We start from the raw sequence: 25,588 nt of genomic DNA, 5'->3' as shown, positions 1-25,588 counted from the left end.
CGTAGACGATATTTACCTTCTTTTTCATAAGACAATTTTTTTTTATTCTTGTTAATTGCGACTACAAGTTGACCTCTGCACTTCAAATTACGTCTATATGCAAACTTATCTCACCTGAAAAAAAAACAAAAACACGATGTCCAACCGGTATTCCTTATCTCCAACAATTGCAAAAAAAGCTACATGCTTTTTTTCACAGCAAAGAGCGTTGTCGTCATAGCAAAGAGCGCTGTGGTCTCAGTTACGGAAGCGCATCATCGCTGGTACTGACATCCGGAATATTACAATAATGTTACATCACGTAGTGACATTACAATAATCATCATGATCATCGGTGCCCTGACGGAAAGTCAGCAAGCCAATCTCACTGGTGGGGACGATGTGGAGCAGTTTAAAATGCATTGAAGTCTGCCTCTCTTCCCCACCAGTTTACGGATGAGGCCTGACTGCTCACGAAACTCCACCACTCTTGTAACACTGGAATCAGTATCGGCGAGGATGGTGGGCAGATCTCCATAGAGACTGAGGGGCTGCACTGATATCAATATATAAGACGCACGTTGCCAAAACATGATGAACTGAAAGCGGCACAGCACAAAACTTCATAAACTGGTGGACCCTCCCACCGGAGGAGGAAGCCACGTGTTTAAGGGCGATGTCCGATGCGCAGTCTGGTAAGCAGAACCTCCATCCAACGTTGAGGCTGACATGAAGTCCGCCATGGCTGTGTGGTAGATTTGAGCGACCGCAGTTTGTTTTCTGTCACCTTCAACCATCCACTTTCCCACTGACACATGATGCGTCTGTCAGAAAATTAGATGAAGGCGTAGATCACGATGGGACACTGACGAGCAACTCGGTCCCGACATGCTTCCTTGGCCATTTTGTCGGCCACGTCGTTTCCCTTCATCCCGATGTGGTCATGTATCCAACAAACTACGAGGGTGGTTTGAAAAGTTCTCGGAATCACCACGAGAGGTCAGTGCTGGCGCAACGAGTTCTTCACGTGATATTCATTGGACTGTTGCCTGTAAATACGTGCCACGTCAGTGCTCTTGGAAGAGAGCTGTGGCGGTGATGTCGCTCTGTTGTTCCTGCGTAATGATTTGCGAAGATTGAAAAAAAATCGAGATTCGAGCAGTGATTAAGTACTTCGTAAAGAAAGGTATAAAAGCAAAAGACATTCATGGAGGAGGAGATTTGTGTTTAACGTCCCGTCGACAACGAGGGCATTAGAGACGGAGCGCAAGTTCCTGTGAGGGAAGGATGGGGAAGGAAATCGGCCGTGCCCTTTCAAAGGCATCATCCCGGCATTTGCCTGAAGCGATTTAGGGAAATCACGGAAAACCTAAATCAGGGTGGCTGGAGACGGGATTGAACCGTCGTCCTCCCGAATGCGAGTCCAGTGTAGATATTCATGCCGATTTTCAGAATACACTGAGGGACTCTGCTCCTTCGTTTTCAATTGTTGCCAAGTGGATAAATAAATTTAAATTTGCTCGGGAGAGCTTAGATGATGATCCGCCAGTGGTCGGTCAAGATGTGTCACTACACCAGAAATAATTACAAAAGTGCACAATATGGCCGTGGAGGATCGCCGATCGAAAGTGCGTGAAATTGTTCATGCTTGCCAGATGTCATCTCAAAGGGCATATCACATTTTAACGGAAGAATTAGAAATGACAAAATTATCTGCAAGATGGGTGCCCCGACTCTTGACGCTGGATCAAAAATGCACGAGAATGGTTCGGAACAATGTTTGGCCCGTTTTAGGAGAAACGAACAAGATTTTTTGCACCGGTTTGTGACCACAGATGAAACTTGACTGCAACACTATACCCCAGAGACAAAACAACAATCAAAGCAGTGGAAACATGCTGATTCTCCGCCACCAAAGAAAGCAAAGACAATTTCTTCGGCGGGAAAGGTGATGGCATGAGTGTTCTGGGATGCGAAGGGGATTCTGTTTGTAGATTATCTCCCCACTGGGCCAACAACTACTGGAGAATACTACGCTAACCTTCTGGTTAAATTGCAATAAAAGATACGCGAAAAACGGCCCGGTTTAGCAAGGAAGAAAGTCATCTTCCACCAACACAATGCGCGCCCGCACACATGTGCCGTCGCCACATACGCCTTATTCACGTGATGTGGCTCCGTCAGACATCCATCTCTTCCTAAAACTGAAAATCTTTCTTGGTGGACGAAGATTCACTTCAAACGAAGAATTGATAGCCGGAGTTTTGCAGGCCTGGAGGAAATTCATTTTCGAGATGGGATCGAGGTACTGGAACACCGTTGGACCGAGTGCACTAACCTACAAGGAGACTACACTGAAAAATAAAAACAGTTACAGTGATGTAAGTACTTTTTTTCTCTTCCGTTCCGAGAACTTATCAAACCACTCTCTCATCACCTCCTCGCCACGGAGTTGGAGCCGCGGCTGTGAGGAGTCTGGATGAGCTGAATCAACTTGTCTACTGGATACGTTTGGTGAATTGCTTGTAGTGCACTAGGCGAGTCGGAACAAACAAGAAACGCCAATACACAGTGGATGACTCGAAACTACTGATTTTGAGCGATGAATCCGGCCATAACCCGTAGCAGTCTATGGAAGGGTTTGAGTTTGACGAATGTCTTTACCTCAAATCACGTGCAGCCCAACAGTGAAGTACAGAAGGGTGGTGTTACGGTATGGGGATGTTTTTAGTGGTTATGGTGTTGTTCCATTATTGCGTTTAAGAAAACACTGAAAGCCGAAGGATACGAACACATGTACAGCCTTGCGTATTGTGCACAGTGGAGGAACAATTAAGAGACGATGGTCCTTTGCAACAGCTCGACAGTGCACCCTGACATAAGGCAACATCTGTTAGGCAGCTGTGGACATCAACATTCCTAAAATGGACTGGGCTGTGTCCCGATCTGAACTCAATGTAACACCTTTAAGATGCGCTAGAGCTTCGACTTCGCTGCAGACCCCAGCGTCCAGCATTACTACCTTGTCTAGTTTCGGCTCATGAAGATGAATGGGTTGTCATTCATCCACAGTCATAAACACACAGCACACTAAAAGTGCCCCTGAAAAGTTCAAGCCGTTATACAGGCAAACAGTGGACATTCGCGATATTAATTTCCACTAGTAGGTGTCCAAATACACTACTGACCATTAAAATTGCTACACCAAGAAGAAATGCAGATGATAAACGGGTATTCATTGGACAAATATATTACACTAGAACTGACATGTGATTACATTTTCACGCAATTTGGGTGCATAGATCCTGAGAGATCAGTACCCAGAACAACCACCTCTGGCCGTAATAACGCCCTTGAGACGCCTGGCCATTGAATCAAACAGAGCTTGGATGGCGTGTACAGGTACAGCTGCCCATGCAGCTTCAACACGATACCACAGTTCATCAAGAGTAGTGACTGGCGTATTGTAAACGAGCCAGTTGCTCGGCCACCATTGACCAGACGTTTTCAATTGGTGAGAGATCTGGAGAATACGCTGGCCAGGGCAGCAGTCGAACATTTTCCGCATCCAGAAAGGCCCGTACAGGACCTGCAACATGCGGTCGTGCATTATCCTGCTGAAATGTAGGGTTTCGCCGACCGCGGTGGCCGAGCGGTTCTAGGCGCTTTAGCTCGGAACCGCGCCTCTGCTACGTTTGCAGGTTCGAATCCTGCCTCGGGCATGGATGTGTGTGATGTCCTTAGGTTAGTTAGGTTTAAGTAGTTCTAAGTCTAGGAGATTGATGACCTCAGACGTTAAGTCCCATAGTGCTCAGAGCCATTTTGTAGGGTTTCGCAGGAATCGAACGAAGAGTAGAGCCACGGATCGTAACACACCTGAAATGTAACGTCCACTGTTCAAAGTGCCGTCAATGCGAACAAGAGGTGACCGAGACGTGTAACCAATGGCACCCCATACCATCACGCCGGGTGATACGCCAATATGGCGGTGACGAATACAAGCTTCCAATGTGCGCTCACCGCGATTTCGTAAACACGGATGCGACCATCATGATGCTGTAAACAGAACATGGATTGATCCGAAAAAATGACGGTTTGCCATTCGTGCACCGAGGTTCGTCGTTGAGTACACCATCGCAGGCGCTCCTGTGATACAGCGTCAAGGGTAACCGCAGCCATGGTCTCCGAGCTGATAGTCCATGCTGCTGCAAACGTCGTCGAACTGTTCGTGCAGATAGTTGTTGTCTTGCAAACGTCCCCATCTGTTGACTCAGGGATCGAGACGTGGCTGCACGATCCGTTACAGCCATGCGGATAAGATGCCTGTCATCTCGACTGCTAGTGATACGAGGCCGTTGTGATCCAGCACGGCATTCCGTATTATCCTCCTGAACCCACCCATTCCATATTCCGCTAACAGTCATTGGATCTCGACCAACGCGAGGAGCAATGTCGCGATACGATAAACCGCAATCGCGATAGGCTACAATCCGACCTTTTTCAAAGTCGGAAACGTGATGGTACGCATTTCTCCTCCTTACACGAGGCATCACAACAACGTTCCACCAGGCAACGCCGGTTAACTGCTGTTTGTGTATGAGAAATCGGTAGGAAACGTTCCTCATGTCAGCACGTTGTAGGTGTCGCCACCGGCGCCAACCTTGTGTGAATGTCCTGAAAAGCTACTCATTTGCATATCATAGCATCTTCTTCCTGACGGTTAGTTTCGCGTCTGTAGCACGTCATGTTCGTGGAGTAGCAACTTTAATGGCCAGTAGTGTACTTCTTATCAGACAGTCTATGTCTATTTTAGGTTCAACAAGAAACAGGAATCGTAATTAAAAAAAAAAAAACGTTTAAAGGTAACCATTTAAAGTTCACTGCACACACCTACTTAAAATTGTATCTCCGCGTAGTCTGTTTGTGTTTTTCAGTTTTTAAGACGCTTCTATTAGGCGACTTTCTTGTCTGTCTGTCTGATGCAAAATTTGGAACTGATTTCAAACCAACTTGGCGATGCACTACAGACCTGAAACACCCAACATGGCTGAGAAGCGGATGACAATGCAACATTAACTCGCTTTATTGTCTAGTGTGTGGCGGCGACTACTTTGCTTCTCTGTTTGTCTACTCGGTAAACATTTTGCATTTTATTTCAAACTAACTTCCTGACGCTCAAGAGACCTGAAACTTTAAACATAGCTCAGAACCCGACGACAGTGCAATGTTAACTCACTTTCTTGTCTGGTGTGTGATAGAGTGTACTTTGTGTTCCACTGCTTTTCCCCACTTCCCCTGTTCTACTTGCGAATGTCTCGTAAGACCTCCGTGAGAGTTCCAATCTCTGCAATTTTTACCTTCATGGTCTTTTCGCGGTATATACGTAATAGGAAGCTGAATATTGTTTGGCTCAGACGAAGAGAAATTAAAGTAAACCAGAAATTTACCACATCAAAATGTTTGAAAAATTACACACAAGGATAAAACGCTGAAAACAAGTATTTAAGTAAAACCTTTTTTTAATATAACACATTTTTAAAACCGTCTAAAACGTATGAAATAATTTCTCCTGGCCCCACACAGATTTCTAACCCCAGACAGATAGTCCTGAAATTTTGAGCTTGTGAATTTTTAACAGTGGCGACAATAATTGTAAAATTTGAAACGAAAACCTTAGGCCCTTGCAATACACGATATTAAGGAGCGAAGAGAGTAGCTGTCGTTGAGAAAAATCGCAACAGCCAATATCATTTGCTATACAACTATTTGTGACCAAGGTTAACTATTCACTCATGAATTATCAGTTACATGCGCCCCCTGTTTTTCGCTTTATTTTTACAGGGTTTTGTCACAATTATTAAAAACTCACAAGCAGAAACATTCAGAACTATCTATATGGGATTAGGAATCTGTGTGGGACTGGGATAAATTATTGTTAAATAGCGTTATAAAAAAGCGGCTGGCTACTCTCATCTTGTCTGCAAGAATCAGTCCGTATTTCGTATAGGACGAGAAAATAGCACTATTTAGTCCGTTTTAATAATGTATTATATTAAAAAGTTTTTCATTTAAATAATTATCTTTTTCCTCTGCCTGTTTTGATGCATCTGACGAAGAATTCTTCCCTGTGCGAACGTCTTCATTTCCGGCAGTACTTCACATAAAGTCCTCACTTGTCTGTCCAACTCAAACCTCCCTGATTTCAAAGACCCAGTGGAAAAAAAACACAGTAGATACGACAGTGAAAAATTTACCACATTGTAGAGCATCTCTAAGAATTTATTTATTTATCATCAATACGCCTCTACATGTGAACCATTTGTAGCACGACGAATATCCAGTCTACATTCAATTTATTGCCAAGTTCTCTTTGACATTTCCTCTGTTATTGTAGCAATCGCATTAGTGATACAATGTCGCAACGTACGAATATCGTCCACTTAGGTGGCACACACGCAGTTCTTCACGAATCCCCACACGAAGAAATCAAGCGGCGTAATGTCGGATGAACGTGGTAGCCAGGCAATGGATCCTCCGCGTTCGATTCGACGATTGGGAAATTTCCTATCCAGGAACTTGCGAACAGCCGTTGACCAATGCGACGGAGCTCCATTTTGTTGAAAAATGGTGTTGGGTTGCAAGTCTTGTATATGAGGGTACACGAACTGCTCCAACATGTCCAGATACACTAACCCATTCACTGTTTTTTCCGCAAAGAAGAACGGCCCAACAATCCTGTCGTGCATTAGCCCGCACCATTCGTTTAGTTTAGGGTAATCACGAACATGTTCAGTGACGACGTGCGGATTTCGCGAACCCCAAATCCGAACATTGTGCCTATTTACTATTCCTGATAGATGAAAGGTTGCCTCATCTGAGAATAAACATCTTTCCAGGAAGCTGGCTTCCATATCAACAGGCTGTAACATACCCGCAGCAAATTGTCGGTGCGGGTTGTCGTTCGGCGTCAGATGTTGCAGAATTCGCGCTTTGTAAGCACACATATAAAGACGCTGGTGAACTACACGATGCAGTGTTGATCGAGGTACATCAAGGTGCCTAGATGGTTCAAAATGGTTCAAATAGCTCTGAGCACTATGGGACTCAACTGCTGAGGTCATTAGTCCCCTAGAACTTAGAACTACTTAAACCTAACTAACCTAAGGACATCACACACATCCATGCCCGAGGCAGGATTCGAACCAGCGACCGTAGCGGTCGCGCGGTTCTAGACCGTAGCGCCTAGAACCGCTCGACCACACCGGCCGGTGGTGCCTAGATGCTTGACGAATTGACTTACGTGGGCTTCTGAGAAGCGTCTGTCTGATGTCCTCCACTGTCTCTTCTGAAACTCTATAGCGTGCACCGCCAAAATGTTTCAGAACACTTCCTGTTGCCAGAAACTTTTCACACCATTCTTTAATTGTTTTCACATCAGGCGTATCACATTCACACACACGACGATAAATTCTTTGCTCACTAATGGGCGATTTTGTTTCTGCAAGCCACACTACTGCTTGCGCGCGCTGCTGTGGCGTCGCAATTTTCACTTCATGCGAGCATGCTGCACTCTGGCGTCGATACTTGGCACTTCTGACAGGTGCATTTTTCTATACCGTATCTACTGTGTTTTTTTTTTCCTGGGTATGTGAAATCAGGGAGGTTTGAAGGAACACCCTGTACAATAACCACTGTCTTCCCCTGCACTTTTTACCCTCTGTGCTATCTCTAGTAACGTGGAAGCTATTCCCTGATGTCCCAACATATGAGTATCATTGGCAGGTGTTTCTCTCCACGCCTATCGTGAGGTGAATATCCTCATTTCAAATCTTATCAGCCCACCTAATTACCAACACCCTTCGATACTACATTTCAAAATGTTCGCTTCTGTGTTGTTGTTTTTTTTTTTTTATCTGACAGAACAGTTCTTACGACGTCTCATCTGCTTCAGCAATAAACTGAATCGTCGACGGCGTACGTTATTTGTGGCGTACAAAAAATCACATTTTACGCAACATATTAAGTATTAAACAAGTTTTATGATTTGTTTAGGGAAAGGCAATCTCTCGTACTGCTACGATAGCATCGCTCCACCACACGCCCTCTTGCCAGGTGTTCTCATTACCTTGAAAGTGAAAGGCGACGGTACAGGTACTCACCCCTCTTGAAGAGCCACCCCTCCTTGACGATGTTGGCTGTGGTGGGCGCCGAAGATGGAGGCGGCGACACCTCCGCCATGTCTGCAACACACGGCACACGCTGGCGTTAGGGACGGACCATTAGCATGACTTACAAACAAAATTGCCGTCGCATTAACCTCCAAAATTTCTAACGTCCGAACTTAGAGAGAGGTTGCGAGAAATGGGGTTCGACTTCTTGTGCATCCAAGAGCCGTACCCGAAAAATGAAAAACTCAACCACTTACCGTTACACTTACACTGAACTGACAAAAGTCATGGGATACAGGTATGCACATATAGAGATGGCAGTAGTATCGCGTACACAAGGTTATCAAAGGGCAGTGCATTGGCGCAGCTGTCATTGGTACTCAGGCGATTCTTGCGAAAAGGTTTTCGACGTCATTAGAACCGCACGACGGGAATTAAAAGACTTTCAACGCGAAATGGTAGTTGGAGGCAGACGCATGAGACATTCCATTTCGAAAAACGTTCCGTAATTCAATATTTCGAGATCCACAGTGTCAAGAGCATGCCAAGAATACCGAATTTCAGGCATTACCTCCCACTACGGCCAATGCAATGGGCGACGGCTTTCACTTAACGACCAAGAGCAGCGGCGTTCACGTAGAACTGTCAGTGCTAACAGACAAGCAACACTGCGTGCAATAACCGCAGACATCAATGTGGGACGTACGACGAACCTATGCTCCATCACATCCATGTCACAACAGATGTTCAAAGCGGCCTCTATGGAATGCAATGCGCGCGTTCTCGTGACACATCATGGATTATCGTACTCTTTCGCTTACACCATGCTGGCGGACCTCTTGCCTGGAGCTTGTACTTGGCTTCTTCTGAGTACTAGGATTCATCCCAATACCACGTGGAACCCGGTCCTCCAGATCTGGTACATGCGCAGACAGCCCATTCGTTTGACTGAAGACTCATGATCACACAAACGCCCAAAAACGTCTTAATATGTTGTGTGACGTGGTTGGTGTCTGCGAGCGTACTTCTCGACCGTTACCATCTGCTTGGCCGCACACAAACAGCATCTCGGCTTCGTCCCGATATTAATACCGTACCATTTTTTCTGCTTTGCTTCGTGAATCTCACAGCCTGCCAACACGCAAGGCACACACGTCACGTGGCCAGAGGAAATGACTCGTCAGCACCTTCTACCGAAGCAAAGATGCTCACAGGACCTTTTCTCCTCCATTTCCAGCGAGAAATCTATCCCTGTAGTTTGTCGTTTTTATTAATATTCACACTGCGTAAGATTTTCCGCTCATCCTCCTACTGTTCTTAACATTCTGGTTTAAAATTTGATGCATCTAGTTTCCTTTCTATGCCAACGGCCTTGCCGCAGTGGTGAAATCGGTTCCCGTCGGATCACCGAGGTTAAGCGCTGTCGGGCTGGGCTAGCACTTGGATGGGTGACCAACCGGTCTGCCGAGAGCTGTTGGCAAGCGGGGTGCACTCAGCCCTTGTGAGGCAAACTGAGGAGCTACTTGATTGAGAAGTAGCGGCTCCGGTCTCGCAAACTGACATACGGCCGGGAGAGCGGTGTGCTGATCACATGCCCCTCTATATCCGCATCCAGTGACGCCTGTGGCTTGAGGATGACACGGCGGCCGGTCGGTACCGTTCGACCTTCATGGCTTGTTCGGGCGAAGTTTGGCTTAGTTTTAGTTTCTACATCTACACCTACATCTACATACATACTCCGCAATCCACCACAACTAGCATCTTCTCTCCCTGTTCCAGACAGAACGAGGGAAAAATGACTGCCTATATGCCTCTGTACGAGGCCTAATCTCTCTTATGTTTGTGGTCTTTCCGCGAAATGTAAGTTGGTGGCAGTAAAACTGTACTGCAGTCAGCCTCAAATGCTGGTTCTCTAAATCTCCTCAGTAGCGACTCACGAAAAGATCGCCTCCTTTCCTCCAGAGACTCCCACCCGAGTTCCTGAAGCATTTCCGTAACACTCGCGTGATGATCAAACCTACCGGTAACGAATCTAGCAGCCCGCCTCTGAATTGCTTCTATGTCCTCCCTCAATCCGACCTGAAAGGGATCCTCAACGCTCGAGCAGTACTCAAGAATAGGTCGTATTAGTGTTTTGTAAGCGGTCTCCTGTACAGATGAAGCACATATTCCCAAAATTCTACCAATGAACCGAAGACGACTATCCGCCTTGCGCACAACTGCCATTACATGCTTGTCCCACTTCATATCGCTCTGCAATGTTACGCCAAAATATTTAATCGACGTGACTGTGTCAAGCGCTACACTACTAATGGAGTATTCAAACATTACGGGATTCTTTTTCCAATTCATCTGCATTAATGTACATTTATCTAGATTTTGAGTTAACTGCCATTCTTTACACCAATCACAAATCCTGTCCAAGTCATCTTGTATCCTCCTACAGTCACTCAACGACGACACCTTCCCGTACACCACAGCATCATCAGCAAACAGCCACACATTGCTATCCACCCTATCCAAAAGATCATTTATGTAGATCGAAAACAACAGCGGACCTACCACACTTCCCTGGGGCACTCCAGATGATACCCTCACCTCCGATGAACACTCACCATCGAGGACAACGTACGTTTCCTTTCTGTGCTCTTATTTAAGGTCATACTAGCCACTGGACTTAAGCTTACAACAGCCATATCCACCATTTTCAGTGATATACAGCGTTCTACCACGATGGTCAACATAACAACTACAAATAGCCCAACTTGCAAACAGAAAAGGAGGCATCCGTTGATGTGGAATCATGTCTCACGTAACGGGCCAGTTTACTTCAGCGAAAACGCAACATTACCAACAACGTAATACACAATCTTCATTAAGGAAGGTCTTCATTTGTTTCGCGCGCCGCACACTGCGGAAAGGGCGGTCTCGCGCGAAGTCACGGACGCTCCGAAAAATGACGAAAGGAACATTTCAGCACTTCAGCTTATTTTTTGGGGACGGTGGGGGTGGGGATGGGGAGCGAGAGGTCACGAACCCCACGAAAGCCCAGCTGGATCCGCGGCGGCTGCTATGCCGTGAGTGTTGGCAGTGAATAACGTGGCCAGTGAGTCAGAGCGGCCGCTGTGTCGGGGTTGGCGCAGAGGCGCCTCGCCTGGAGAGGTGAACGGCCTGTCCGGAATGACAAACACCGACTCCCCCCTCCCCCCCCCCCCCACCGCCACCACCGACGATCTCCCCTCCCCCACCCTCCGTCTCGATCCCCGCGCTGCCCTGTTGCTCTTCTCTTCCACATCTCCCCTCCCACTCTGCACTTAACTCGCATCAGACAGCCCCGCGTGCAGGAGATGACAGCAGAGCAAAACAAATGCCACGCTTTTCGTTGAAAGCTTAGCTGCTGCAAGGTCGACCATATCCAACGGCAGAGGCTCCGGTCCAAAACACACACCACCAACCTCTCTCTCTCTCTCTCTCTCTGCTTAGGGTTAAAGAACTACATGGCATAATATTCAATCCTTCGGTCAAGAGGTACTTCATCCAGAAATAATGACATCCACTACAAATTTGATCGGATTATTAACACGTGTACGGGTGTTAATATCGACACAATGAAACCAGTACTGATGCCAGAGCTGAGAAATATGCACTGAAGACCCAAAGAAACTGGCACACCCGCCTAATATCGTTTAGGGACCCCGCGAGAGCCGTAGCAGCGCCGCAACACGACGTGGCCTGGACTAGACTAATGTCTGAAGTAGTGCTGGAGGTAACTGACACCATGAATCCTGCAGGGCTGTCGATAAATCAGTAGAAGTACGAGGGGGTGGAGATTTCTAAACAGAACGTTGCCTTGTATCCCAAATATGCTCAATAATGTTCATGTCTGGGGAGTTTGGTGGCCAGCGGAAGTATTTAAGCTCACCTGGAGCCGCTCTCTAGCAATTCTGGACGTGTGGGGTGTCGCACTGTACTGCTGGAATTGCTCAAGTCCGTCGAAATGCACAATGGACGTGAATGGATGCAGGTGACCAGACAGGATGCTTACGTAGGTGTCACCTGTCAGAGTCGTATCTAAACGTATCAGGGGTCACGTATCACTCCAACTGCGCACGCCCCACACCATTACAGAGCCTCCACCAGCTTGAACAGTCCCCTGCTGACATGCAGAATCCACATATTCTTGAGGTTGTCTCCATACCAGTACAGGTCCATCCACTCGATACAATTTGAAACGAGATTCGTCTGACCAGACAACATATTTCCAATTATCAACAGTCCAATGTCGGTGTTGACGAGCTCAGGCGAGGCGTACAGCTTTGTGTTGTGCAATCATCAACGGTATACGATTCGACCTTCAGCTCTCAAAGCCCATATCTATGACGTTTCGTTGAACGCTTCGCGCGCTGGCACTTGTTGATGGCCCAGCATTGAAATCTGCAGCACTTCGCAGAAGTGTTGCACTTCTGCCACGTTGAACGATTATCTTCAACCTTCGTTGGCCCCGTTCTTGCAGAATCTTTTTCCGGCCACAGCCACGTCTGAGATTTCATATTTTTCCGGATTTCTGGTACGGTACACTCGTGAAATGGTTGAAATGGTCGTACGGGAAAATCCCCACTTCATCGCTACCTCGGAGATGCTGTGCCCCATCGCTCGTGCGCCTACCATAACACCTTGTTCAAAGTCACTTAAATCTTGATAGCTGGCCATTGTATCAGCAGTAACCGACTAAGAACTGCGCCAGACACCTGTCATATAGGCGTTGGCGACTGCAACGCCGTATTCTGCCTGTTTACATATCTCCGTATTTGAGTACGCATGCCTATACAAGTTTCAGGGCGCTTCAGGGCATATAAATATGAACTTTGCTTGTGGCTAGGCCGTTCTGTCGCGTAGACCAGTCGCCTGGCGCAAGTCTGATTATTTGCTGCCACTTCTGCGACTTGCTTGTCGATGAGGAGGAAATGATGAAGACAACACAACAGCCGGTCCTCACGCGGAGAAAATCTCTGCTCCGGCCGGGAATCAAAACTGGGCCCCTCGCATGGCGTTCTGCCACGCTACCACTCAGCTATGGAGACAGACAGCTGATAAATAATTTAAGGAGAAGTAAAACAACACTATAGGACAAAAAAAGAAGCACGAGGAAGACACTATGCAAATGGTGCCGCAAATCGGCAAATGTGAAGTACATTTACAGACAATTTTAGAAAAAAATGGTTGATTTCTTCAAGGGGAAGAGCTTTATAAAATGAACAAGTCAGTAACGCGTTGGTCGACCTCTGGCACTTATTCAAATCCTTATTCGGTTTGACACTGATTGATAGAGTCGTTGAGTATCCTCCTGAAAGATACCATGCCAACTTGTCTCCAATTGGCGTGTTAGATCGTCGAAATCCCGAGATGCTTCGAGGACCCTGCCCGTAATTTTCAAACGTTATTATTTGGGGAAAGACCCGGCGACCTTGCTGGCCAAGGTAAGGTTTGCCAAGCACAAAGACAAGCAGTAGAAACTCTCGCCGTGTGCAGACGGACCTTGTGTTGCTCAAATGTAAACCCAGGAAGGCTTGCGGAGAACGGCAAAAATACGGGGCCTGTAATATCGTCGAGTACTGCTGTGCTGTACGGTTAATGCGAATGACAACCAGGGTGGTCCTGCTATGAAATGAAGGGGCACCCCAGAGATCAACCCTGGCTGTCGGTCCGTACGTCAGCTCGGTATCCCCTGCGCTTTGTGCCCTCTCCAGACACCGCTGGTCATCGGAGCTCAGTTCGAAGCAGGTCTAATCACAGAACACAATTCTACTCCAGTCAATGAGATTCCAGTCCGTAGACGCCCCGGAGAGTGTTGGGATACCAACCTGTCAGTCAATGGGTTCGCCGGCCGATGTGGCCGAGCGGTTCTAGGCGCTTCAGTCTGGAACCGCGCGACCGCTACGGTCGCACGTTCGAATCCTGCCTCGGACATGGATGTGTATGACGTCCTTCGGTTAGTTAGGTTTAATTAGTTCTAAGTTCTAGGGGACCGATGACCTCAGATGTTGAGTCCCATAGTGCTCAGAGCCATTTGAACCATTTGGTAATGGGTTTGTTTATAAGAACTTTCCTCTTGCCAGTCACGAATTTATTTTATTCATATTTTACTCGAAGCGTTTCGGAAATGATTCCCATTTTCAAATGTGCTTTCTCTTTTTAATATGCAATTTTTACGTGGTGTTTTGGATCTGTGAGGTTCCGTTTAGTCTTGTTGACTTCACAGCAATGTACAAAAAAAAAACGCGCAATTCTTCGTTATTTATCGATTTTTATATCTAGTTAGTGGCGAAATATGGACGAACTTGTACTTGCAGTGTCTCACACATGTTAAACATCACACAAAACTTTCAGTGCACTGTATATATCGAGAATAACTTACAAAAACAAACAGTTACAAAGATGTTTTTAGTTGTTGTAGTTGAGAGATGTTGATGCTGTTTGGTTTGTGGGGTGCTCAACTGCGCCATCATCAACGCCCTTACAAAATCCCATTTGTTACAGTCCAATTTTTTCCAGGTCAACTCTAACCACCGCCACAAATGATGATGATGATGATGATGATGAAAACACAAAAACCCAATCTCCCGGCAGAGAAAGTAGTTGACAGAGATAATAAGTCTCCTTTTGTACAGAGGGTACTTATTTTAACAATATAGATTATAATTTCCCTACATATATTTTACAATGGTCCTTATTACTGTTTTTATTTAAGTATATTTCCAAAGCATCTGAAGATATTCACTGGTTCACTTTCAAGTTTTTCGTTTAACATTTTGTCTATATATTTTCTGCAATATGAATGTATCTGCAGTTCTTCTGACATATCCATTTTTCGTCCTTCATTTAGTCGGTGAGTACTTCAACATTTTGCTCTACTTTCCCAAATGGGTATCCTGTGGTACGTATGTGTGCGGCTATTTTGTTGGTGTTCTGCGTGTAGGGTTTAATGTGCTCTGTACACCTGGCGTTGAAATTTCGGCCCGTTTGTCCTAGGCAGAGCATGGAGCATTCCTGATATGTTTAGTTGTATATTCCAGACTCTGAGTACACGTCATGATTACGGTTGCTAGCGCTACTGGATCCGCCCTCATACTAACCCGGCCAACAGTCATTGTCTGCTGGACTCCTTGGGCGTCGGGCAGCACATCGCTACAACAAGTACACTACTGGCAACTAAAATTGCTACATCACGAAGATCACGTGCTACAGACGCGAAATTTAACCGACAGGAAGAACATGCTGCGATATGCAAATGATTAGCTTTTCAGAGCATTCACACAAGGTTGGCGCCTGTGGCGACACCTACAACGTGCTGACATGAGGAAAGTTTCCAACCGATTTCTCATACACAAACAGCAGCTGACCGGCGTTGCCTGGTGAAACGTTGTTGTGATGCCTCGTGTAAGGAGGAGAAATGCGTACCATTACGTTTCCGACTTTGATTAAGGTCGGATTGTAGCCTGTCGCGATTGCGGTTTATCGTATCGCGACATTGCTGCTCGCGTTGGTCGAGATCCAATGACTGTTAGCAGAATATGGAATCTGTGAGTTCAATAGGGTAATACGGAACGCCGTGCTGGATCCCAACGGCCTCGTGTCACTAGCAGTCGAGATGACAGGCATCTTATCTGCATGGCTGTAACGGTTCGTGCAGCCACGTCTCGATCCCTGAGTCAACAGATGGGGACGTTTGCAAGACAACAACCATCTGCACGAACAGTTCGACGACGTTTGCAGCAGCACGGACTATCAGCTCGGAGACCAAGGCTGCGGTTACCCTTGACGCTGCATCACAAACAGGAGCACCTGCGATGGTGTACACAACGACGAACCTGGGAACACGAATGGCAAAACATCGTTTTTTCGGATGAATCCAGGTTCTGTTTACAGCATCATGATGGCCGCATCTGTGTTTGGCGACATCGCGGTGAACGCACATTGGAAGCGGATATTCGTCATCGCCATACTGGCGTATCACCCAGCGTGACGGTATGAGGTGCTATTGGTTACACGTCTCGGTCACCTCTTGTTCGCACTGACGGCACTTTCAACAGTGGACGTTACATTTCAGATGTGTTACGACCCGTGGCTATACCCTTCATTCGATCCCTGTGAAACCCTACATTTCAGCAGGATAATGCATGAGACCGCATGTTGCAGGTCCTGTACGGGCCTTTCTGGATACATAAAATGTTCGACTGCTGCCCTGGCAGCACATTCTCCAGGTCTCTCACCAACTGAAAACGTCTGGTCAATGGTGGCCGAACAACTGGCTCGTCACAATACACCAGTCACTACTATTGATGAACTGTGGTATCGTGTTGAAGCTTCATGGGCAGCTGTACCTGTACACGCCATCCAAGCTGTGTTTGACTCAATGCCCAGGCGTGTCAAGGGCGTTATTTCGGCCAGAGGTGGTTGTTCTGGGTACTGATTTCTCAGGATCTATGCACCCAAATTGCGTGAAAATGTAATGACATGTCAGTTCTAGTATAGTATATTTGTCCAATGAATACCAGTTCACCATCTGCATTTCTTCTTGGTGTAGCAATTTTAATGGCCAGTAGTGTACTTGCAGCAATCACTGTTAGGCCTTAAAGTCCACACTTGCGTTATCACTTGTACCAACCTAACGAAGCTTCTTGGGACACCATTTCATTCGGTGGTCGCTGACCTCAGTTACTTCCTCTCCAGATTATGTTGTCTAGCCTGGATAGTAGCATGGTCACTTATGGTTGAATGCCTCGTGAAGTCTTCCTTGGCCTTCCTGGAAACTACGGCAGCAGTACCGTCCAAGATGCGCCAGGTCGACTAGCTCCTTAGTGCTGCTTTGGGGTCCAACACCCTTAATACCCGCCGCATCTTCATGGAGCGCGCAGTTCCACAATGTGTGCTCTGTGTCCCCACACTGACGTAGGCCCAGTGATCATTTATCCTTCTTCTGATTTTGTATAGATACGTGGCATACCGTATCAATCCATTGGACGACCTAAAAAATCCCATTTATAATCTGTTCCTGATGATAGGCAGAAATTTGCATGTTCTCCTGCTGTGCCTGAACTGCCTCATTCATTTTAACACATTTGTAATATGCGATCTTTTATCCTCTTTTTCGATTTGGCCTAGATCCAAGCACCCTTCGTACTTCCATTTGATTGCCTTTCTTCAAGCAGTAAAAGGTCCTCTTTTCCTAATTTTCAAATCCATTGGGCTTCTTCCTGGAATAAGCAATAAAGCATCATTCGGGTAGTGTAGTAGGCGCTCGTTAGTCTTTAGTAGCACTGCTCATTGAACCCTTCTCACTAATGCGGCTGGCTTCACTAGCTGCAATCTATGAGTCGAAACGCTCGCACCACATGCTAATATGCGAGGGCTGTTCAATAAAGTATAATCATAATTTTTGTTGACAACATACCTTTACTCATCCTCTTAATTTTGATGGTCCATCTCAAAGTAGTCTCCCATGATTGCGATGCACTTGTCCCAGCGTTTCTGCCAATCTTCCAACACATGCTCGAAACCATTTTTTTAGAGGTCCTTCAAAATCGACTCCGCAGCCTTCACCACTGATTCTGATGATTGATAATGCCTCGCACGAAGGCGTTTCTTCATGTTAGGGAATAGAAAAAAAGTCACGGGGGCTAAATCCGGACTATATGGAGGGTGAAGGATACACTTCACGCCGATTTATGCAAGATATTCACCAATAACTTTGGCAATATGCGGCCGCACATTATCGTGGTGCAGCATCCAGCCTGCTTCACGAAAACGTCGTATTTTGCGCCTGTTATGGACTTGCTATGTTTTCAGGACATTCCTGTAGTACTGTCCAGTTACCGATGTGTGTGCAAGTACAACATGCTGATACACCATTCCATGAATATCACAGAATGAGATGACCATAACTTTCCCAGCAGAAGCAAAGAAGCAACCACTTTTGCTTTTTTGGGGGGTTGGTGATGAAGGAGATTTCCACACTGAGCTTTGCTGTTTGCTCTCAGGACCAAATTAATGTAGCCAAGTCTCATCAGCAGTGATTACATTTGCAAGAAACTCCGGATCTTCCTCTAACATCAACTTTAACTGCATGCAGACCTGCACGAGAATGTCCTTTTGTTCTGGAATCAACAGTCTTGGAACCCATCGCGCACAAACACGTGTCATGTGTAATTTTTCTGTCAGCAACGTGTGTATTTCAGAAAGTGATCTAAAGGTATGAAACCTCCTGGCAGATTAAAACTGTGTGCCGGACCGAGACTCGAACTCGGGACCTTTGCCTTTCGCGGGCAAGTGCTCTACCATCAGAGCTACCCAAGCACGACTCACGCCCCGTCCTCACAGCTTTACTTCCGCCAGTGCCTCGTCTCCTACTTTCCATAGTTCACAGAAGCTCTCCTGCGAACCTTGCAGAACTAACACTCCTAGAGGAAAGGAAATTGTGGAGACATGGTTTAGCCACAGCCTGGGGGATGCTTCCAGAGTGAGTCTCTGATCTTAAGGTAATTCGTCGATCCTGTCTCACAATCACAGCACCAATTTTGATGTTTTCTTCCGTGCGAGCAGTAACTGGAGCACCGGGTCCACCTTCCTTTGAAATCGATAGTCTCCCCTCCTTAAACAGTTTAAACGACCTTCGAGCTGTGCTGTAGGGAAGAACAGACTTTCCATAGGCCCCCTGTAACATTGTATACGCCCCCGCTGAAGATTTGTCGAGACGAAAGCAGAATTTCAAAGCCGCATACTATTCCTCGCGTGTTACCTCCATTGCAGTCCGTCCCCGGTAGCTGAGTGGTCAGCGCGACAGAATGTCAATCCTAAGGGCCCGGGTTCGATTCCCGGCTGGGTCGGAGATTTTCTCCGCTCAGGGACTGGATGTTGTGTTGTCCTAATCATCATCATTTCATCCCCATCGACGCGCAAGTCGCCGAAGTGGCGTCAAAGCGAAAGAGTTGCAGCCGACGAACGGTCTAGCCGACGGGAGGTCCTAGTCACACGACATTTACATTTACCTCCATTGCAGCGATAGGCGACACTGAACATGTCTGACCTTCCAGAATGAGATTTTCACTCTGCAACGGAGTGAGCGCCGATATGAAACATCGTGGCAGCTTAAAACTGTGTGCCCGACCGAGACTCGAACTCGGGACCTTTGCTCTACCATCTGAGCTACCGAAGTACGACTCACGCCGCGTCATCACAGCTTTACTTCTGCCAGTACCTCGTCTCCCACCTTCCAAACTTTACAGAAGCTCTCCAGCGAACAAATAGGTATTTCCGACTTCCCGAGTTCGAGTATTGTTCCGGTACACAGTTTTAATCTGTCAGGAAGTTTCATGAGTCGAAGTGTCGGCTTCATCTCCAGCTCTTTCCTTCATAGCTGCTGGACCGTGCAGACCCAGTGCTGGGCCGATCACGTTCCTCCAGAAGAGAGGTCGCGGCCGGAGCTCTGAGACAGGAGGGGTTCCCTGGGGTCCGGGCGTCGAGTCCTGGCTCTGCACAAACCTCATGAATAAAATTATAACAGCGGCAAATAGGTATTTCCTGCTTTCTGTTAAGATAGAGTATACCACCAATCTACGAGGGTTGTTCAACAAAGAACGATCATAACTTTTTTATAGTCATAATTTCACACGCTAAAATTTAATCTTACGATATTCTGTCAGCTTAATGTGCAACAAACACGTCGTAGCAGTTTCATTGGAACTCCTGGTTCCCGCCTGTGAGAGGCAAGCAAGGTCAGACATGAAACTTCCTGCCAGCTTAAAACTCTGTTGGTACTGGAAGAAGTAAAGCTGTGAGGACGGGGCGTGAGTCGTGCTTGGGTAGCTCAGTTGGTAGAGCACTTGCCCACGAAAGGCTAAGGTCCCGAGTTCGAGTCTCGGTCCGGCACACAGTTTTAATCTGCCAGGAAGTTTCATATCAGCGCACAATCCGTTGCAGAGTGAAAACCTCATGCTGGAAACATCCCCTAGGCTGTGGCTAAGCCATGTCTTCGCAATATCCTTTCTTTCAGGAGTACTAGTTCTGCAAGTTTCGCAGGAGAAATGGTTCAAATGGCTCTGAGCACTATGGGACTTAACATCTGAGGTCATCAGTCCCCTAGAACTTAGAACTACTTAAACCTAACTAACCTAAGGACATCACACGCATCCATGCCCGAGGCAGGATTCGAACCTGCGACCGTAGCAGTCTCGCGGTTCCGGACTGAAGCGCCTAGAACCGCACGGCCACCGCTCCCGGTTTCGCAAGAGAGCTTCTGTAAAGTTTGGAAGTTAGTAGACGAGGTACTGGCAGAAGTGAAGTTGGGAGGACGGGGCGTGAGTCGTGCTTCGGTAGCTCGGTTGGTAGGGCACTTGCCCGCGAAAGGCAAAGGTCCCGAGTTCGTGTGTCGGTCCGGCACACAGTTTTAATTTGCCAGGAAGTTTCATATCAGCGCACACTCCGCTGCATAGTGAAAAATCTCATTCTGGACTTCGACTCATGATGACGATAAGAAAAGTGTTTGAAACATATCGACATGACTCGAATTATGACGCGACAAGATTTCATGAACGAAACTGTTCTTTCCATTTACTATTTTCTAAGTTACGGAGAACAACTCCAAATCTGAGACAGCCTGTATAATTTCGCGTGTGCCTTCCGTCGCGGCGCTGCGGTGCGGTAGCGCCTGGCTGTAAACAAGTGTATGTGGGTGCCGCCCACGCCGGTCTGGCGAAGCGCGAGACGAGACGACAGGAGCGGAGGAGGAGACGCGACAGGAGGCCCAGAAATAAATGGTGCCGTCGCGGCGGCGCTGGGACCGCATTTAGCAGCGTCAGAGGAGGCGGAGGCGCGGCGCAGCTGCAGGCGGTGGGACCACACGTGATGCGGACGACTAGTGCCGTCTCCACACGGCGGGCGTACACTGCGGACCATTACAATTGCAGCGCTATCAAGGAGCCATGCAACACACGTCACATTGCACAGTGGCCCATTTCGTTGAAAAGGTAAACCAAGGTTGGTTGGTTGATTCGGGGGAGGGGACCAAACAGCGAGGTCATCGGTCTCTTCGGATTTGGTAAGGGTGGGGAAGGAAACCGGCTGTGACCTTTCACAGGACCCATCCCGGGATTTACCTCAAGCGATGTAAGGAAATCACGGAAAACCTAAATCAGGATGGCCGGACGGGGGTTTGAACCGCCGTCCTCCAGAATGCGGGTCCTATGTGTGTTAACCACTGCACCACCTCGCTCGGTGCAAACCAAGGGAAAACCTAGCCAAATGCGAACAGGACTCCCGCACTGAGGGTTCCGCACCAAGCTAATCATGTATTTAGACAGTTCATCCATTTTGGGAATCGAAAATGTCGGCGGTTTTTGCGTGTTATCGACATAGATACCAGCTAGATATTGTTCCGTACCTCCTCAGGAACTCGACGTGGCATGGACTAAATAAGACGTTGGAAGTCAACTGCAGAAATACTCAACCAAGCTGCCTCTACTGCCATCCATAATTGTGAAAGTGTTGCAGGTGACGGATTTTGTGCACGACCTGACCTCTCGATTATGTCCCATGAACGGTCTATGGGATTCAAGTCGGCCGATATGGGTGGCCAAACCATGCACTCGAATCGTCCAACACGTTCTTCAAATCAACCGCGGGCAGCAGTGGCACGGTGAGATGGCGCATTGTCATCCATAAGAATTTCACTGTTGTCTTGGAACGTGAAGTGCATTAATTGGATCCAGTCCAGTTCTTTTTTTTAAAAAAAAAAAGTTTGAGGGTACTCCGACATTGGATATAATCCAGCGAAACTGAAGCATGGGATACCACCCCTCTGCTTTTAGCCATGACGTCATCAACATGCCGAACTAAAAAAAAAATCGGCCACTTCAGTTGACTTTACAACTCAAATGAAGTAGGCGATACCGAGAAACATGCAAACATACATGAGAATTTGGTATCGAGCACATCAGTTCACATCACCTTAAATGAAGCATGCGATTCCCATCAACCCGTGAACAATAAAAGAAAACGGTGGTGGTGGTGGTGGTGGTTAGTGTTTAACGTCCCGTCGACAACGAGGTCATTAGAGACGGAGCGCAAGCTCGGGTTAGGGAAGGATTGGGAAGGAAATCGGCCGTGCCCTTTCAAAGGAACCATCTCGGCATTCGCCTGAAACGATTTAGGGAAATCACGGAAAACCTAAATCAGGATGGCCGGAGACGGGATTGAACCGTCGTCCTCCCGAATGCGAGTCCAGTGTGCTAACCACTGCGCCACCTCGCTCGGTAAAAGAAAACGGTATCGTACACTACAACCGACCTATAATACACCTCAAATGAAACAGCAAACGGAACGGCAAACGCCAACGAATGAAGAACTACAAAACAAAGATGGAAATGAATCGCGAAGGATCATTGGCATCGCTTTTCCCACCAAAAACTGCACTGATTTCGTTCGTATTGCAGTTACCAACACCAAAAAATGAAATAAAAAATTTGCGTCCGTGAAATAAATCTTTGGCACTCTTCCAAGTTCTCAACATCGTAAAAAAATTGCTTTGTCAACGAAAAAGTTTAGGGGTACGCATCCCTCAGCGTTCCCCCAGAAAAACAGCACTGATCCAGTCCATTCCATGTAAACGCAGACTACACCATCATGGAGCCAGCCCTAGCTTGGACACTGCCTTGTTGACAGCTAGGGTTTATGGCTTCGTGGGGTCTTACCAGCTGAAATCGGGGCTCACCTCACCGGGCATAGATTTTACAGTCGTCTGGGGTCCAAACAACGTGGTCACCAGCCCAGGGGAGGTGCTGCAAACGATGTAGTGCTGCTAGCGAAGGCACTCGCACCCGTCATCTGCTGCCACAGGCGATGCATCTCAGGACTGAAGACGACAACAACAACAACAGCAACTCTGTTTGTGTGGCAGTTGGTCACACTGTTATGAAGAGTGCTTCACGCGCTGTGTGTAAACACGCGCAGGCCACGCTGAGGCGCTCAGTCTTGGCTTGGCAGCCGTTGAGAACGGAGCTCCCGTTGGATGTTACCGCCAAGTGCGAATTGCGCGCAGTTATTTGGTTTTGGAACGCAAAGGGCACTGCGCCGATAGAAATCCATCGCCAATTGACGGAAGTGTATGGTGAATCGTGCATGGATGTCAAAAATGTTCGTAAGTGGTGTAGAGAGATTGCAGCTGGTCGGACCGAAATTCACGACGAACAGAGGAGCGGGAGACCGTCAATATCTGAGGAGACAGTGTTGAAGGTTGAGCAAAGCATGCGTGAAGATCGGTGGACCACCCTGAATGATCTATGCCACGTTGGTTCCTGAGGTTTCCCGAAGCACCGCCCACAGAATTTTAACGGAAACATTGAACTACCGGAAGGTGTGCGCAAGATGGGTGCCACGCATGCTGACTGAGGACTACATACGGCAACGAGATGATGCTCCCAGCGCATTTCTTCACCGCCTTGCAGCCGAACAGGACAACTTTCTGGACTCAACTGTCACGGGTGACGAGACCTGGGCATACCACTTTACAACTGAGACCAAGCAACAATCACGCCAGTGGCGGCATCCTCCTTCGCCAAAGCCGCGGAAATTCAAACAAACACAGTGTGCCGGTAAAGTCGTGACAACCGTTTTTTGGGATCGGAAAGGCGTATTGTTAGTCGACTTTAAGCCCAACGGGACCACAATTAACGCTGACAGGTACTGTGAGACTCTGAAAAAACTCAAACGTTTAACTGAGAACCGGAGAAGAGGAATGTTGAGCAAGGGCGTACACATTCTCCATGACAACGCTCGCCCACACATCGCTCGGCAAACCGTTGCTCTCCTGCAACAGTTTCAGTGGAACATAATCACCCACCAACCTATAGTGCTGACTTGGCGCCCAGTGACTATCACCTGTTCCCTAGGTTAAAAGAACATTTGGCCAGAAAGTGATTCATCTCCGACGACGAGGTGAAAGAAGAGGTTCATAACTTTCTGAACAACATAGCGGCGAGCTGGTATGACGTGGGCATACAAAAACTGCCAGAGTGTCTACAAAAATGCATCGACAGAAACGGTGATTTTGTCGAAAAATAGCTAAATGTTAAAGCTGTAAACTGACGTAAACCATTGCAGAAATAAACAGGTCTATGTACTTATAAAAAAATAGGAGACCTTACTTTTGCGATTACCATCGTATTATTGTTTGTTGTGTTACTTTTTTTTACCAAACCCAAACACTAAGGTATCTAAGCAATCCTTCAATGTATAGAAAGTATTGCTTAACATCTACTTAAGAAGGTTTTTCTTAATGAATAGTGTAAGTACTCTCTTTAATCTCCTTGGTTAATCTATTCTACTGTTTTATTCGCTGGCATAAAATTATGTTTGGTGTTTTACGTTTATTCTTACCGCATACATACTCCGTACATATACACACCATCGGCGAGTACGTAGATGATTTATTAGAGTTCCACTCGTCCCTCACAGGGCGAACCACTACCAGTGTGCACCTGTGCTGTTCGTTCGATGCGGCCCCCCATATAGCAGGTGTTATATTTCTGGCTTATTCAGCCATCATATTAGGCTCCAGGAAGCTATTCCCAGGGCAGTGGAGATGCAAGAAGCATAGAGATGACGCAATCTGGGATGAGGTACCGGTGACAGATGTTACATTCGGTACCATTCCCGTGAGAAAGACCGCCTGCATGATGCTGCTGCTCTGTGATTGGCTGCTGTGTTCGCCGGTAGGGCGCCAAAACGTTAAACTTTAGTTGCTATTATTAATTAAACCTGTCATCCAAATTACTTCATTTTTTAAAATAAACATCTCTCAACAGGCAGCTATCAGTCAGTCATTTCAAAATTATTAAAATCAAAGTATTACTAAAACAAAAGACAGACGATATTACCGCCGATGCACTTCGGTGGCGTTCGGGTCACGCCTGGCTGGCTTGGCGCGCGAAGTGTCTCGGGTGACAGACATGTTGTCTGTTACAGCAGTATTTGTTTCATGCAATTTTATTTACTACAGTTCCGACCGTCGATAGTTACAGACATGTTGTCTGTAATAGTAGTATTTGATTCATGTAATTTTATCCTCCAGTTCTGACGGTTCCTGTAGACAGACATGTTGTCTGTGGCAGCAAGTATTTCATGTTTATTTAGCCAGATATAATGACTGTGGAAAGATATGTTCAATACGATGTGATCAAGAATAGTTTCTCGTGTCTATATCGATAAAAACGCGAGTGGCATCCCAAATGAGTTATAGTTTATTCGTAGCAGCAGTTCCTTGCGAAGGTAATTTCAGCCTCAAGAAAAGGAATCCACGAACTGCGTGCTGTTTTCTGCGCTGGGGACATCATCATCACGAAGACAGTAGGTTAGTGAAGTGTACAAGAACTTATGTATTACACGCAGGG

General features: G+C 46.9%; 1 protein-coding gene across 1 annotated transcript in view; it reads right to left on the bottom strand.

Annotated features, from left to right (window-relative positions):
• The window catches only part of LOC124550928 (RAC serine/threonine-protein kinase), a 703,379-nt gene that overhangs the window by 409,942 nt on the left and 267,849 nt on the right, over nt 1–25,588 (bottom strand). The window contains exon 2 of the mRNA XM_047125724.1: nt 8,139–8,219. Within this exon, the coding sequence (XP_046981680.1) occupies nt 8,139–8,217 (79 nt within the window). The 5' untranslated portion in view covers nt 8,218–8,219. The remainder of the gene's footprint in view (nt 1–8,138; nt 8,220–25,588) is intronic.

This window comes from Schistocerca americana, chromosome 9, assembly GCF_021461395.2.
Source record: "Schistocerca americana isolate TAMUIC-IGC-003095 chromosome 9, iqSchAmer2.1, whole genome shotgun sequence".
Classification (NCBI taxonomy): domain Eukaryota; kingdom Metazoa; phylum Arthropoda; class Insecta; order Orthoptera; family Acrididae; genus Schistocerca; species Schistocerca americana.
Note: the sequence above shows the minus strand (reverse complement) of the source record. Positions and strands in the feature narration are given on the sequence as shown.